Source organism: Carassius auratus, unplaced genomic scaffold (assembly GCF_003368295.1).
Source record: "Carassius auratus strain Wakin unplaced genomic scaffold, ASM336829v1 scaf_tig00039721, whole genome shotgun sequence".
Classification (NCBI taxonomy): domain Eukaryota; kingdom Metazoa; phylum Chordata; class Actinopteri; order Cypriniformes; family Cyprinidae; genus Carassius; species Carassius auratus.
This window is the reverse complement of record NW_020526537.1, coordinates 124,660-142,500: the sequence shown is the minus strand read 5'-3', so window position 1 is coordinate 142,500 and position 17,841 is coordinate 124,660. Positions and strand designations below refer to the sequence as shown.

At 36.7% G+C, this 17,841-nt stretch overlaps 1 protein-coding gene across 1 annotated transcript in view; it reads right to left on the bottom strand.

Moving 5' to 3' along the window:
- The window catches only part of LOC113084132 (receptor-type tyrosine-protein phosphatase mu-like), a 49,442-nt gene that overhangs the window by 6,636 nt on the left and 24,965 nt on the right, over positions 1 to 17,841 (bottom strand). Inside the window, exons 6-7 of the mRNA XM_026254780.1 lie at positions 16,157 to 16,331; positions 11,331 to 11,624 (exon numbers count right to left, since the gene is read on the bottom strand). Coding sequence (XP_026110565.1) covers positions 11,331 to 11,624; positions 16,157 to 16,331 — 469 coding nt within the window. The remainder of the gene's footprint in view (positions 1 to 11,330; positions 11,625 to 16,156; positions 16,332 to 17,841) is intronic.

The window sequence follows — 17,841 nt, the reverse complement described above, 5'->3', positions numbered from 1 at the left end:
CAAAAATACACAATAGTTTGTCAGAAATGCTTCAAGGCCAGAAACATTCTCAATACAACAGCCCACACCGATACAAAACCTTCCCAACAACACGTTTAGGAAAACATCTTCATTTAGGAGAGAATCTCAAACAATATCATATCTGCTTTGAGAACTAAAAACTTCAAGTATATTCACATTACATTTATAGAAACCAAAACTAAACATTGTCGACTTTTACTCAAGCTCATCTCATTTCCAAACCCTGATTATTTAATTTTTTCCTTACAATTCTGTTCATATCTCACATTTTTATTTTATTTTCTTGCACTTTTGACTTTTATATCTCACGATTTAAAATTCCCCTTGCAATTCTGAGTTTATCACAATTTTTTTTTTTTCTTGTAATTCTGATTTAAGCTCGCAATTGAATCATGATTTGTGCATCTAAAGTCAAATGAAGATTTGTACGAAGAACAGATGTGTTATTGCTGTTCTATTTATTTATTTATTCACTGTTGTAAGAGCTGTGCAAAGACTTATGTTTATGTGTTTATGTCCAAAGAAAGTCCCTCACAGAGGTTGGGAGTGAATGGAGACCGTCCCTTTAAACAGACACATATGGACTGATTTCTGGGACCGGAATCACAGCCCTGATGCTCATGGTCCCTGATCCCATTTCTGCAGGTCTGGAAGCACAAGAGCGGCTCCCATCAGCCTCTCCAGGATCAAAGCAGCAATCAGAGCAGAAGAGCAGATGAAAGACCGCGTCTCAGACTCAATCTGATACAGCAAGACCAAGACGAGCATCACTGAACAGTCCAGAGACATCAGATCAACACCAGAACAACCGAACAACAAGTTGCTTTGGATGAAAGAACCTGCTTACAGAACACACCTTGCAGAATATGCTAAATAAAAATAATATATATAAACAAAGGTGTATCTAAAAAAATAGCTTTTTTTGTACTGTCCCCAGTGCTTTATTTTTTTGCAGAACACAAACAAGACATATTAAATGTTTGCATGAGCTTGAGTCTTCAGACTGTGATGATGAAGAATCAAGAAGATGGAAATGTTCTGAATGAATGAATGAATGAATAATACACGCAGCTGAAAAGGCTGTAAAATCTTTTAGGTCTGCAAGGTTTGGAACACTGTGGAAAACATTTTGGTCTGCATTTTTGGGTTTGCAATAATTAATACATTTATTCAATTTGTTTAAACCACCTTTACCCGAATCACTACGCTGGTCAAGCAGCACAAAAACAGCAAACTCATCCTTCTGAAGAAACTGATCTGCTTTCACAAACTGTTCAAAGCGTCTGAGGCAAACACACAGTCTAGACAGACGAGACGCGCAGATACAAACAGCACAGTCATTAATAAAGTGTTTGTCTCAAGGCCTTGCGTCGAGCTATAAAACACATTCAGACTCAACACTTTTATATGCATCAGGAACCCTGCTCTGAACATCTCTGTGATTATAGTTAGTTGAACCAAGAAGAACGGGTCACTCTGATTATAAAATGAACCCTTTACTTATGCATAATGCATTATTATAAATTTGTGTTATAATGCATTAAATATTTTCATAAGTTATTGTAACCAAAGTTAAAATGCATTATAATATTTAATTTTTTTTTAAATCTGGTTGTGTTTTAATGCACTGCATGTTTTGAAGATGCAATAATGAATACACAAGTATTATAACTGTGGTTGCAATTATTTATGAAATCATTGAATGCATTTTAAGGTGCATTAAATCCTGCATTATATAAAAATGTTTCAAGTTTTAGCAGATTAATCAGTGCGAGTATTTATTGCACATCATCTCCATTAATTCACCTGAATGTTGCTGCAGTTTCATTATAATATTTAACCATTAGCCTTGAGTGGCTCCTCGCCGTATTGTTCAATGACAGACACTGTGAATGTTTCAGAAGAATGAAAGGTCGTCTCAGATGTGTTTGCATGTTCCTCTGTGAAGCTCGTCCTTGACTGTTCAGACCTGACAGCCGAACGCTCGCTAAATGATTAAATGCAAAAGGAAGGAAGGCAGATAAAAACAGAAGGCAAGCACGCATTACAGAGGACAAACCACATGCAGAGACGGAGCAAACGTGATGGAAACACCTCGAATGGAGTTTAGCATCGCGGATGCATTTCATCATTTATTCACAACACCAATAAGCATACGACAAAAATGACATTTGGAAAGGTCAGATGCACAAGAAACAGCTGAGCGCACAGTTTAAGAATCAGTACATTAATATAAAAAATAAAAGTTATATATTCTTCATATATATTCATATGAAAACTCTTAATGGCATCAGAGAGTCTGAACATTACTGACTTACAGTAACTAGCAGGATTAGAAGTGTTTATGTTGCTCTTTGTGTGAGTGTGTGTGTGTGTGTGTGTGTATGAATGCACGCTCACGTACAAGTGATGGGTAAAAAGACGGAGTGAACTCTAATTCTCGGAGGTCGATATGAGACCCACACTGCCACATTTATCCTTTTCACAATTTTCTAAGTTCAGCAAATGATTAAAAAAAATATGACATTGATTTTTGTGCTTTACAAAGGGAAAAAAGCAGGAACAGCGTGTGAATCAAGCTCAGCTTTAAAAGCTATTGATTTTTTGGACAATTGGCTGTATACACAGAACGATTTCTGAGATTATTTAAGAAAGCGTCTGAAATGTGACCCGCGAGCTCTAGTGCACCATTATTCAAGTGCTCTTATTTCCAGACATTTCCTCTCTATTGGTTAAAAATACCACTTTGGAACGAGGAGGAGATGAGAAAACACGAGCCGAACGTGAGACGATTCAAACGACTGCAGACCAACTCCAACAGCTACACCATCAGTTCAGTATTCATTAAAAGTCTCCTGAATCGCTTTCGAAACACAGACTGTAAGGAAACTGTCTGACAAAACAAACAAACAGTGAAAATCTCCAGTTGTCCCTCTCATATTAGTTTAAACACTGCTTGATCTGTGCAGATTTCTCTCCTGATTCAGACCAGAACACTGTTTCACTGGAGGAAGTGTTATTCTGGATTATAGACTCTATGTGTTTGAGTTAAAATCATCTTAATGCTGGATGTGTTTCAGGTTTTGTCTTCTCCAGATGTTCACTGATGGACTGGAGTGCTGTGGATTATTGGGATGTTTTTATCATTCTGACGGCACCCATTCACTGCAGAGCATCCATTGATGAGACACTGATGCAGTGCTACATTTCTCAGTTCTTTTTGGGTAAACTATTCCCTTTTTTTCATAGTGAAGGCTGAAATGAAGTGAACGAGAGCTGATGGAGGCTCCTTCACTTGCATTTTCTGCCGTTTAAAGAGTGTCATGCAGAAAATAGAGCTTTGAAATCCCTCTATTTGCGTAACTTTCAGAGGCCCACGGTGACCGGGACGAGTCCAAGCGCGACGGGGAAATCCTCACACACACACACACACACACACACACACCTCCAAAAGTAATGGTCTAGAGATGCATCATCAGCATGTTTAACAGTGTCAGTCATGGAGAAACACCTCAGCTATGACTAAATCAGGACAATTTCTGCTTCAGTACAGAGAAAATGTGCCACACACAACCATAAAAACACACAGCTGTAAAAATGACCCTGATCTAACGGGCTAACTGTTCTTATATTTCCTCATTTATTTCATGAATCAAACAATTTAGTGAAAAACACAGGAAGAAAAGCAAACTGCCATGAGAGAGCAAACACGAGCACATGATGAGCTGACAGGAGTCAAACACACTGTACGGACGGCTAAATGATGCTCGGCCTCTCTCACCAGCTGCTAATTGAATAATTTCAGCATGACATTTAGATGGAACTATTAGCGGCTCTTTATCATTACAGCTTGACATTTAAATAATGTTTTCTAAATTATCAGCACATTATTGGCTTCTGTTCATACTAATGGCCCATTCACATCACCTTTATCATGCAAATAGATGACATGATTGCACGACACCAGACCAGACATGATAAGACAATGAGAGAAGTCTGTGGGTGTGTATATCTGTCACTGTACTATTTTATTGTTGTGAGACTAAAAATGTATCCAAAATTTTCAAGCATTGGTCAAGCAATGTAACACAACATAAAGCATTATAAAGCATCACAGAGCTTCATAACACAACATACGGTAAAGCATCGTTACGCATCATAATGCAAAGAATTGTAATATACACTTTAATGCAACAAAGCATTATAATGCAGCGCAAGTAACATTGTAACACATCGTAATGCATTGTAATGCAACAAAGCATCATGAAGCAAGTAAGGCAACCTAAAGCTTTGTAACACTTCATAATGCAATAATGCAATGTAACGCACTGTAATGCAACATCAACCATTGTAAAGCAATGTAACGCACTGTAACACAACATCAACCATTGTAAAGCAATGTAACGCACTGTATTGCAACATCAAGCATCGTAAAGCAATGTAACGTACCGTAACGCAACATCAAGCAATGTAACGCACTGTAACGCACCGTAACGCAACATCAACCATCATAAAGCAATGTAACGCACTGTAACGCAACATCAACCATTGTAAAGCAATGTAACGCACTGTAACACAACATCAACCATTGTAAAGCAATGTAACGCACTGTATTGCAACATCAAGCATCGTAAAGCAATGTAACGTACCGTAACGCAACATCAAGCAATGTAACGCACTGTAACGCACCGTAACGCAACATCAACCATCATAAAGCAATGTAACGCACTGTAACGCACCGTAATGCAACATCAAGCATCGTAAAGCAATGTAACGCACTGTAACGCACCGTAATGCAACATCAACCATCATAAAGCAATGTAACGCACTGTAACGCACCGTAATGCAACATCAAGCATCGTAAAGCAATGTAACGTACCGTAACGCAACATCAAGCAATGTAACGCACTGTAACGCACCGTAACGCAACATCAACCATCATAAAGCAATGTAACGCACTGTAACGCACCGTAATGCAACATCAAGCATCGTAAAGCAATGTAACGCACTGTAACGCACCGTAATGCAACATCAACCATCATAAAGCAATGTAACGCACTGTAACGCACCGTAATGCAACATCAAGCATCGTAAAGCAATGTAACGTACCGTAACGCAACATCAAGCAATGTAACGCACTGTAACGCACCGTAATGCAACATCAAGCATCGTAAAGCAATGTAACGTACCGTAACGCAACATCAAGCAATGTAACGCACTGTAACGCACCGTAACGCAACATCAACCATCATAAAGCAATGTAACGCACTGTAACGCACCGTAATGCAACATCAAGCATCGTAAAGCAATGTAACGCACTGTAACGCAACATCAAGCATCGTAAAGCAATGTAACGTACCGTAACGCAACATCAAGCATCGTAAAGCAATGTAACGTACCGTAACGCAACATCAACCATCTTAAAGCAATGTAACCCACCGTAACGCAACATCAACCATCGTAAAGCATTGTAACGCACTGTAGCGCAACATCAAGCATCGTAATGCATTGTTATGCATCGTAACAAAACAAAGCATCATAATGCATTAAAATGCAACCTGAAGCATTGTAGCGCTTCACAATGCAACAAAGCATTGTAATGCACTGTAATGCAACATAAAAAATCATAAGGCATCGTAATACATCATAAAATAAAACATTGTAAAGCAAAATAAAGCATTATAAAGTATTGTAATGCAAAAAAAGCATCATAACACAACATAAAGCAACAAAGTATCATGAAGCATCATAACACAATTGTTAATTTAAGTTCTCTGATAAATCCTGACAAAAATCTTGTAAAATGTGCGGTGTATTCTGTGATATCAATGCTGTCGCACGTTTATTAATGAGTTCATTAATTTCCTCACCATGGCTTCACTATTTGGAGTTTGTCAGCTCTGGTCACTTTCAGCTTTCATCGTATAGAAAAGAGTAAATGATGAGTTTTGCTTTCTTCCAGCTAAAGTCAGAGGTCAGTGATTGGTGTGATTTTACACTCAGATATCACTTTATCATTTGCATCTTCACTCGCTCTGATTGTGCTTGTTACAGTGAGAGCGTAGTTGAGTTTTCACACCGTCACTGATAATTAGATCTGCTCTGAAGGTGATTTCACCTGGCGTCTCTCTCGATCTCAGTCACTGGCGGTCTGATGGCTGTATTGACGGATGCAGCGATCGCTCCTCACACTAGTTAATATAACGCAGCTCTTCTAGCAGGTGGTTTAATGAGATCAGCGGTGTGACCTGTCAAGCTCAATCTGATTTGTTAGACTGATGTGTCGATCTGCTCGTGAAGAGCAGGAGGTTGTAGGGTCGCACTTTGATATGAAGGGAAGCGGGTCATTCCCCGTGAACCCAATCACCAGCGCGATGGTGTTACCGTGGCAACTGAGCATGGGATCAATGCTCAGTGTTCTGCTGGAGTCTGTGTTTGGGATGGAGATGAGAGAGTGTGTGAGGTATTTAGCGTTCGTCCCATCAGCCCTTCATCAGCTGAGAGTCAATGCCAAATCTAATGCTCATCTCTGACTTATACAACCACTGTCAGCCAAAAGCGTTATTTTTTAATCTGAAAGAATTTCTAACTTTTATTCAACAAGGACTCGTTAAACTGATCATGGCACATTGTTATGCATCTCAACGCATCATAAAGTGTAATAATGAATCATAATGCATAATACGTCATGATGCAACGTAATCCACTGTAAAGCATCAAAACACATCATGACACATTATAACGCATAATGCATCATCCATTAAGCATTAAAATCCATAGAGCAACATAAGCAAAACAACGGTATAAACACATTATAATGCATGATGTTTATATACAGTCTATGATAATAATGCATAAAGCATCATAATGCATAACACGTCATAGTGCTTAATGCATCATAACACATCTTGACGCATCATAAAGTATCATGACGTGTCATAACGTATCTTGATGTGCATAACGTATGCATCATTATCCATAATGCATAACCCATAATGCATCATGATGCATTCAGATTAGAATTTTAGCATCCTTGAACTAAATAGTTTTTAAATCTATAAATAAGCAAAACATCTCTAATGCATTATAAAGCAAAAGGAATCAACGTGCATAATGAATCATAAAGTATCCTGACATGTCATAATGAATATTTGCGCATCATAAAGCATCATAATGCAAAATCTGTCACAAAGCATCATGACGCATAATGCATCATAATTCATCAAAATGCATCATGACACATCATAACACATAATGCGTCATGACCCATAATGCACCATAACACATGATAATGCATAACGCATCATAGCACATCATAAATGCATCATAGTAGTCATCTATAGAGTCGTGCGCTATATTACAGCTCTTCTGAACTCTGATGCTCTTAGTGAGAAACAGATCTGCATTCAGGCTGACTCTCTGAAAGTCAAATGAATGGAGAAGATTTAAGGAAGTAAGAGTGAAAGTGAATGCTGACAGAATGATCCCGTCTGCTGTGTAACAGGGGTTTTCTCAGTTGGGCTGAAGGTTTGGGTCTAATGAAACACGTTTTCTCTGCATGATTCATCTGACAGCATGTACATTATGACTGACAGATACGGAGAGAGATGAGTTCACAAACAGCCTGCAAAGTGCTGAAGCTGATTCCTTTCTTATTTATTTAATTTCTCCCACCGCTTTTAAAATCAAACTTAAAAAAATAAAAGCAGACAAACAGTCAGGAGTGAATTTATCTTCATTAGCGCTGAAGCTCATCTGCTTCCACTCAGCTGCCATTACTGATGACGAACGACTTCAGAACCAGAGACGAACGAGAAGAATGACAGATTAAAAAATAGAGAAAGAAAGTTTCAAAATAGAGACAGAAAAAAAGAACTAATAGAAAATAGACAAGAAAGAAAATTAAATAAATTAGAAAAAGTTTCTATATATTTATATATTTTATTATACATTATGCATGCATATGTATTTATATTGTATATATTAATAATACATTAAAATATAATACATTATAAAATATTATGAAAATTATAGTATTAAAATATTAAAAAGTATCATTAAGTAAAACTATAAAAATGCACAAAAAGATTAAAATACACAAAATATAAATATATAAAAATGTAAATATTACAAATACAGTGTAAAACATTATGAAAGTTTTAGTATGGAAAAAAGTGATTTAGATAGTGTTTTGTAATTTTGTATTTTGTATTATATTTATTCACTAGTTCAAGTAAAATATCTGAAAAAAAGAAAGAAAAAGGATATATTAAATTAAAAGTGAAAATAAAATAAAATTATAAAATACAAAAGAAAGTAAAAAAGAATAAACAATAAAAAAGTAAGTTTTCATTGATCATAAAATCATTAGTTTATGTGTTTGAGAGATCAAACCTCACATCCCATGATGCATCACACCGAGTTTATCCTCAGTGGTTCTCATGTGAGGCGTCAGGTCTGAGTGAACATCATATGAATATTATGATTAATGTTAAGTAATTTCTCCAACAGAGGCTCATATCAGATCGAGCCCTCGAAGGTCTGTGAGGCAGAAGACAGTATGAGATGTTTCTGTGAAGACGATCGTGTGGTTCATCAGTGAAACATCTGCTCACATCTGGAGCTTCACACGAGACAGAAACAGAGCGACGCTGAACAAACACGCTCTCACAGGAACGTCCTTCAGAGCCTCACAATGAGACGCTTCTCTCTCCCGAACAATCAGTGAACCCCAGCGACCCGAGCGACCTCGTGAACACACGCACAAACATCACGTCTGAAAGATTCACAGAAAACACTGGGAAGGCTGAAGGACTGCATACAGAAGTTTCATTTTAAAATAGAAAAAAATACAGCATTAAACATTATGAAAGTAAATATAATAATAATAACAACAGCAATAAACATTTTATATGTTATGGAATAAAATTATATATGGAGAAAAATTTATATATAAATTCTATAAATAACATTTGTTTATATTTACACTTATCTATTTTGATATTTTACTATATATTCGCATATGCATATATATATATATATATATATATATATATATATACACATATACATAAAAAGTTAAAAACAGAATAAAATGCAAGTATAAAGGATATTAAATATAGTATCAAACATTATAAAATGTATAGTATAAAAAAGCACAAATAGATATATACTGATATATATATATATATATATAAACCTTAAAATATGATATAAAAATAGAAATACATTATGAAAATTATGGAATTAAAAATAAAAAAATAATATTTATAAGTAAAGATAAGCATTAAAATGAAATGCTTAAAATATACTAAAAATATAAATATAAAAACTTAAAATATGAAATATAATATAATAATACAATTATGAAAGTTACAGAATAACTAAGTATAATAGAAATACATTTTATATATAGTCTATATATAATAAGAGTATTATAAAATGTATAGTATGACAAAGTACTAAAATACTATTTTAATACTAATAAAAAAATAAGTATAAAAGACTTAAATTATACTACTAAAATATGAATACAGTATATAACATTATGAATATTAAAGTATTAAAAATGAAAATATGAATAAAAACACACTCACAAAAAATTTAAATATATAATATATATAATAATATATAAAAATATAAAAATAAATTAATACAGAAAGTCATAGTATGGAAAATGCAAAAGGTATATTTCTAAAAGCTTCTAATATACTATAAAACATGATAATATAATATATTATCATGTTTTATAGTATATTATCTTTTATGCATCCACACACTCTGTAGAAGCAGTTTTTGTGTGCAATTTCGGCGCAGCTCTCAAGGTCTTCACCGATTGTATTGTGTCTTGTTCATAGGCAGATTTATTCACTAGTTTTTAGTAAAAACGGCTTTTATTTCAGCTCTTCGGGAGGAAAAAGCACATAATCAGAGGAAGCTTTGCATTCAGACGAATGTCTTTGTGCGGCTGACGAAACAATAACGTGCAGAAATGATAAGCCTGCATACCTCCCACAAAATAATTCACTTTCAAGGGTACAACTCTTTTTTCTCTGTACGTCTGTTTCTTTGTCGCTGGACTTCCATTAAGCTCAGGATAGAGGGAACAAAGACAGGAGAAAAAACCCTGGTTTCTGCATCAGCTTCAGCGCTGAAACACATTTGTTGAAGATGTGAAGTACGACTGACTGAACAGAGCGGTCGCTCAGGCATTGGGCTAATGAACGGACTAATGAACACCTGTTAGTGTTAGTGCAGGTGAACAGAGGATGTGATCTAAGATTCAAACCCAAGACTGAAACACCAGGATGTGTTAGTCATGATTACACTCTTACAAATAACGCTTCATTATTGGCTTCTGTTTTACCATTTATTCATATTTTATTATAGGTTTTTTTTTCTGTTTTAATTTTAGTTAAAGTTTTATTAATTTTGTTGTGTGATTTGTATTTGTTTTCTGAATATATCTAAGTAGTTTTTAACAGTTGTAGTTTTTCTTAATATTTTGAATTAGTTTTTAATTTAAGACGGAATGTATGCTTTTTAATTTTAGTTTACATTTAATTTCAGTAATGTAACATTGTTTGTTTGATGTTAATATTGTTGATAATCACATTTTTGTTTTTAGTGATATTTTGTTTCAATGCTTATTTTATTTCAAGTAACAAATATGTGACCCCAGACCATAAAAACTGAACTAAGGGTCAATTTTTCTAAATTTAGATTTATAAACATCATCTGAATCTGAATAAATCATCTCTCCAGTGATGTGTGGTTTGTTCAGAGGACAATATTTGTCTGAGATACAACTATTATAAACCTGGAATCTGAGGGAGCAAAAAAATCTAAATATTGAGAAAATCATCTTTAAAGTTGTTCAGATGAAGTTCTTAGCAATGCATATTACTAATCAAACATTAAGTTTTGAGATATTTACAGTAGGAGATTTATTAAATATCCTCATGAACATGATCTTTACTTAATATCCTAATGATTTTTGTCATAAAAGAGAAATGTATCATTTGTATCATTTGTAAATGTATCATTGTGACCGATACAATGTATCGTTGTCTATTTCTACAGATACACCCCAGAGACTCAAGACTGCTTCTGTGCTCCTGGGACACTAAAATAAAGTTTTTTTGACTTCCAATATATGAACAAAAACTGAAATATGGGCGGGGAACTGAAATCCCATTTATTGATTCCCGAATAACTCTTAGGTTTGGAGTGACATGAAGGAGAGGAAATGACATCATCTCCTCACCTCAGCATCTCTCAGAAACATCATCCGAGATGACCTGGGTTACCTGCACATTTGGTGCGGGCTCTCAGCGGCGGCCCCGGGGCCCCGGTTCCTCCCTCCAGGGGCCGTGTCAGCAGAACGCTGATCTCGTACTCCGTGTCGGGGTCCAGATGGCCGATCTTGTGCGAGGTTTTATCGACGGGCTGCAGGTCGTACATGGTGCCGGAGACGGTGCGGTACTCCACCTCGCGGTTGATGATGGGTCCGTCTCCGTTGATGGAGTTCGCATTGAGCTGGATCCAGAGATACGTGGCCCCGACCGCCATGAGCTGAGGAGGAGCGATGGGAACCGGCGGCTCTGGGAGAACACACACAACATTTAACATGAGTAACAGTGCAATTACAGACACACACCAGTCGTTTAACTCTAAACACAGAGTCTGTAATCCAGAATAACACTTCCTCCAGTGAAACAGTGCATCTGCTGTTGTTGTTTAGATCTGTTTTAACGCTGCTTGATCTGTGCAGATTTCTCTCCTGATTCAGACCAGAACACTTCTTCACTGGAGGAAGTGTTATTATGGATTATAGACTCTATGTGTTTGAGTTAAAATCATCTTAATGCTGGATGTGTTTCAGGTTTTGTCTTCTCCAGATGTTCACTGATGGACTGGAGTGCTGTGGATTATTGGGATGTTTTTATCAGACTCTCATTCTGACGGCACCCATTCACTGCAGAGCATCCATTGATGAGACACTGATGCAGTGCTACATTTCTACAAACCTGATGAAGACACACACTCATCCTGATCTGGGATGGACTGAAGGTGAGCACCTTTTAATTTTTGGCTTGACTATCGCTTTAAGATATTAATACTGTTTTCTGCAAAGCAGATCAAAATGAAGTGAGTTTATGCTTAAAGCAAGAACAAATATCCGCCAGTGAGGCCAGAAAAAATTTAACTTCATTAAAAAAAACCTGAGTAAGAAAAATGATTAGCGGGATCCTATCATCACACGTGTGTTAGAGACAGTAACAGAGATCCAGTGTGTGTTTCTCCAGTCGAGTGTGTGTTTGTGACAGTGTCTGCAGATGGACGTCCCTCCGTCACCCCAGAAATACCCATAATCCTCCACGGCCCAGCTGCTAATTAAACAGCACCTCAAACGAACCACGTAATCCTGACGCCACAGACACAGCGGGACAGATATCAGAGCGTCCTGATGAACATCGCTCTTCACCGTCTGTCACGGCTTTGGTCACTGGTCTCTGTCTGCAGTTTTAGAAAGATATTGACCTCTGACCTCAAGAATGAAGAGATGCACCTCTGTAACACACTCACGTTTGATTCACTCCCCAGAAAGTGCTGACGCCTCCTGAAAATCATTGTGTTGTCGTCATAAAACAGACCTGATTTTCTGTATTTAAAATACAATGTCTTATGATTCTGGAGAGAAATATGACCTGTATATTTCACAAACTAACCCTAAAGTATAAAAAATATCCTAAAACATATTATAACATTATGAGAAGTACAAAGTATAAAAAAAAAATATATATATATATTGTAAACTGTTAAACAATTATAGTTCAGTATATATATAGTAAACACTGTACTTAAATATAAAAAGTTTCAAATAAAATGAAGTATGAAAAGTATAAAAGCTTCAAATGTACTTTAAAACAAGTATTAACTGTATAAAAGACATGAAAGCTTCAAATATACTATAAAGCTATACTTAAGTATGTTATACATTTAAAAATATTTTAATATTGTGAAATATAAGTAAAAAAAGTAAAACAGTAATTAATAAAACAACAGAAAAAACATTAAAATGTATTTTATAAAAATTAAGTAAACAATTTAAAAAAATTATGTTATATAACATTTAAAACACACACACACACACACACAAATATATTATTATACTTAAGTACATAAATCATAAAATATACTATGAATAAAATATACTATTAATGAATACTATAGCTTTACTTTTTTAAAGTGACGTGACATTCAGCCAAGTATGGTGACCCATACTCAGAATTCATGCTCTGCATCTAACCCATCCAAAGTATGTACACACACACACACACACACACTTAAACTAAGACAAAATAAATTTACAAAGATCAACGGCTGTCAAACCTCAGTCGAGGTATTACCTGCCCGAGACTCGAACCCACAACCCTCAGGTTAGGAGTCAAACTCTCTACCACTAGGCCACGGTTCCCTTCACTGGACCTCAAGCATCACGGATTGTGTGCCTCTCCTCTCTTCCTCCAGACTCTGAGACCCCACGACTCAAATACTGTACTTAAGTTACAAAAGTAAAATATCTTATAAAAAATTTAGTTTGATAAAAGTATTTAAAAAAACTTAACTTAAAAAAACTTAACTTAAAAAAAAAAAAAATCACAAATATATAATCAAATATTATAAAAGTTACAGCATTAAAAGAGTGCTGAAATGTAAAGATATGTGTGGGAAGAGTTTGAAGTGATATCATTGATCTGTGTGTGTGTGCGTGTGTGTGTGTGTGTGTGTGTGTGTGTGTGTGTTCCTCTCAGAGATGGCCATCCGTCAGCACTGACCTCCACAGATCTCCACTAACAGGTCGTTTGATGCAGCGGCGCGAGGCTGGCCTTTATAGAGACATCCGTTACATGCAGAGTGACACAAGCTCCTAGCATCTTCTACACACACATTTACAACTGAGAGCTCACACACACACACACGCACACACACACACACACACACACACACACAGCTCCAGAGATCTCAACAGTGTCTCAAAGCCTACATCAGTCTGAGATGGACTCAACATCGCAACTTTGCAAAAATAAAACCGTGTAGTAGAAAATATATATTTTTACATTTTTATACTTCTACAGTAAAACATAAAAAATAGCACACACACGTTTTACAATATATGTATAAATATATAACATAAAACAATGAATGATTCCTAACACCGTGACCAGATGTGAGCGGAGCGGCACGACAAAATACTATACAACCACTGATCTATATACGCACACACACACACACAAACACACACACACTCGCTTTCATGCTCTCACACACAGACACTCACATACTCATTCGATTGCACACACTCACACACAGACACTCACACAGGCTTACACACACGCACACTCACACACTCACAGACACACATTCACACACACACACACACACACGCACACACACACGCACACATACACGCACACACACACACACACACACACACACGCACACACATACACGCACACACATACACGCACACACACACACACACACTCTCTTTCATGCTCTCACACACAGACACTCACATTCACACTCACACACACACAGACACACTGAAAATGTCCAATCTGTCCAAAACGAATAAATAGAAATTTTACAAATTTTACTATACATTATAAAACATAAGTTATAAAATCTGTAGTATAGAAAATTATATTTAAAAATATATATATTAAAATGATTTATAACACATTATAAGTTAAAAACATACTTTAAAATAATTATAAAAGCATTAGTATGAAAACTGTATAAAAGTTACAAATAAACTATAAAACAAAAATATTGCATAGCATTTTTAAACATGAATAAGAAATGTAAATCTATTATGAAACATTATAAAGTTATAGAATAAAAAGCTTAAAATAGAATATAACATTATAAGGGTTGTAGTTCAGAAAGTATACAGAGTTTAAAATGTATTATTAAAAAACGTGAATAAAGAAATAAATAAATTTAGTATAAAATTTTACAAATATGATAATAAAATATGCTACAAAAAATTATGAAAGTTTAGTGTTAAAATTTAAAAAGTAAAAAAAAAAGTAACTGGAAAACATTATAATATATAATAATTTATAGTCTAAAAACAAAATCTAAAAACGCATATGAAAAATTCTAAATATACTAGAAAACAAAAAAAGAAAGAACATTACATAGTTTTTTACCTCTTCAATCTAAATCGGGAATGAATGCTGTGCAGTTTAATGTTTAAATTTTGTCCTGGAGAACGACAAGAACAAGAGGAACATCATTTATTTACAGTGCATTACATGTCACACAGAAGGCGTGTCGTCCAGCCTCAGGGCGGAGCCTCTGACCGTGATTGACAGCTCTCTGTCCAGACAGGCAGGATTAAAGTGATCAATCACATAATGCTGTGAGGTAAAAACTACAGGAACATAAATTCAATTGAGTGAGAGAGACACAGAAAGAGCTGAAGAAATATCGAAGGCCATTACAGCGTCAGAGAACAGAGAGGATTCAGATGCGGCCGGCGCAATAAATTCATATCAAATGTCTGTTGAAGGGCTGCGTGGGACAGCAAATACGTGAAAACACGGCCGCGGTCAAGGACAGCTCTTACCGCCAAACACACGCTAGATACATTAGCATAAAACACACACCAATCTCCTCAACAGACGCTTCGGCTTCAGCTCCATCCATCTGCACACCGTCCTTCACACAAACACACACACACACACACACTCTCACTCACTCTATCTCAAACACTGTGTTCACTTAAGTGTGTGCATGTTTTTGTGTCATATCAGGACACAACTCTGTATAATGTCATGGGTATGACACAGGTATTACAAGGAGAGGGTGACTTATGAGCACATAACCCATGTCCCCATTTTTCAAAACACTTATAAATTATACAGAATGAGTTTTTTTGAGAAAGTAAAAATGCACAAAGTTTCCTGTGAGGGTTAGGGTTAGGTGTAGGGTTGGTGAAGGGACATAGAATATACAGTTTGTACAGTATAAAAACCATTACACCTATGGGATGAACACACTTTACACAAAAACAAACATGTGTGAGTGTGTGCATGTGTGTGTATGTGTGTGTGTGACTCACGTTTGATGGTCAGCTCTCCGTAGTTGGACACTCCCACCCCTGTGTTCGAGTGGACGATGCATCTGTAACGGCCGGAGTCCTGTTTGGTTGTGTTCACTACATCAAACATGCCGATAAACCGCTGGTTATTCCACGGTTTGGTTGCTTTCATAGGAGCTTCCCGACCACCGATTCCCTGCAGACCAGAGAGAGAGAGAGAGAGAGAGAGAGAGAGGAGTTACTTAGAAAGGAAAAATATGGGAGGCCGTTTGAGGCGAAACCCATTGAAACACTTGCGATTCACACTGAAACACCTGCGATACACACTGAAACTCTTGCGATACACACTAAAACTCTTGCGATACACACTGAAACACCTGCGATACACACTGAAACACCTGCGCATACACACTGAAACACTTGCGATACACACTGAAACTCTTGCGATACAGACTGAAACACTTGCGATACACACTGAAACACTTGCGATACACACTGAAACTCTTGCGATACACACTGAAACTCTTGCGATACACACTGAAACACTTGTGATACACACTGAAACTCTTGCGATACACAGTGAAACACTTGCGATACACACTGAAACTCTTGCGATACACACTGAAACACTTGCGATACACACTGAAACACTTGCGATTCACACTGAAACACTTGCGCTACACACTGAAACACCTGCGATACACACCGAAACACTTGCGCTACACACTGAAACACCTGCGCATACACACTGAAACACTTGCGATACACACCGAAACACTTGCGATACACACTGAAACACTTGCGCTACACACTGAAACACCTGCGCATACACACTGAAACACTTGCGATACACACTGAAACACTTGCGCATACACACTGAAACACTTGCGATACACACTGAAACACTTGCGCTACACACTGAAACACCTGCGCATACACACTGAAACACTTGCGATACACACTGAAACACTTGCGCATACACACTGAAACACTTGCGGTACACACTGAAACACTTGCGCTACACACTGAAACACTTGCGATACACACTGAAACACTTGCGCTACACACTGAAACACTTGCGATACACACTGAAACACTTGCACTACACACTGAAACACTTGCGATACACACTGAAACACTTGCGATACACACTGAAACACTTGCGATACACACTGAAACTCTTGCGATACACACTGAAACTCTTGCGATACACACTGAAACACTTGTGATACACACTGAAACTCTTGCGATACACAGTGAAACACTTGCGATACACACTGAAACTCTTGCGATACACACTGAAACACTTGCGATACACACTGAAACACTTGCGATTCACACTGAAACACTTGCGCTACACACTGAAACACCTGCGATACACACCGAAACACTTGCGATACACACTGAAACACTTGCGCTACACACTGAAACACCTGCGCATACACACTGAAACACTTGCGATACACACCGAAACACTTGCGATACACACTGAAACACTTGCGCTACACACTGAAACACCTGCGCATACACACTGAAACACTTGCGATACACACTGAAACACTTGCGCATACACACTGAAACACTTGCGGTACACACTGAAACACTTGCGCTACACACTGAAACACTTGCGATACACACTGAAACACTTGCGCTACACACTGAAACACTTGCGATACACACTGAAACACTTGCACTACACACTGAAA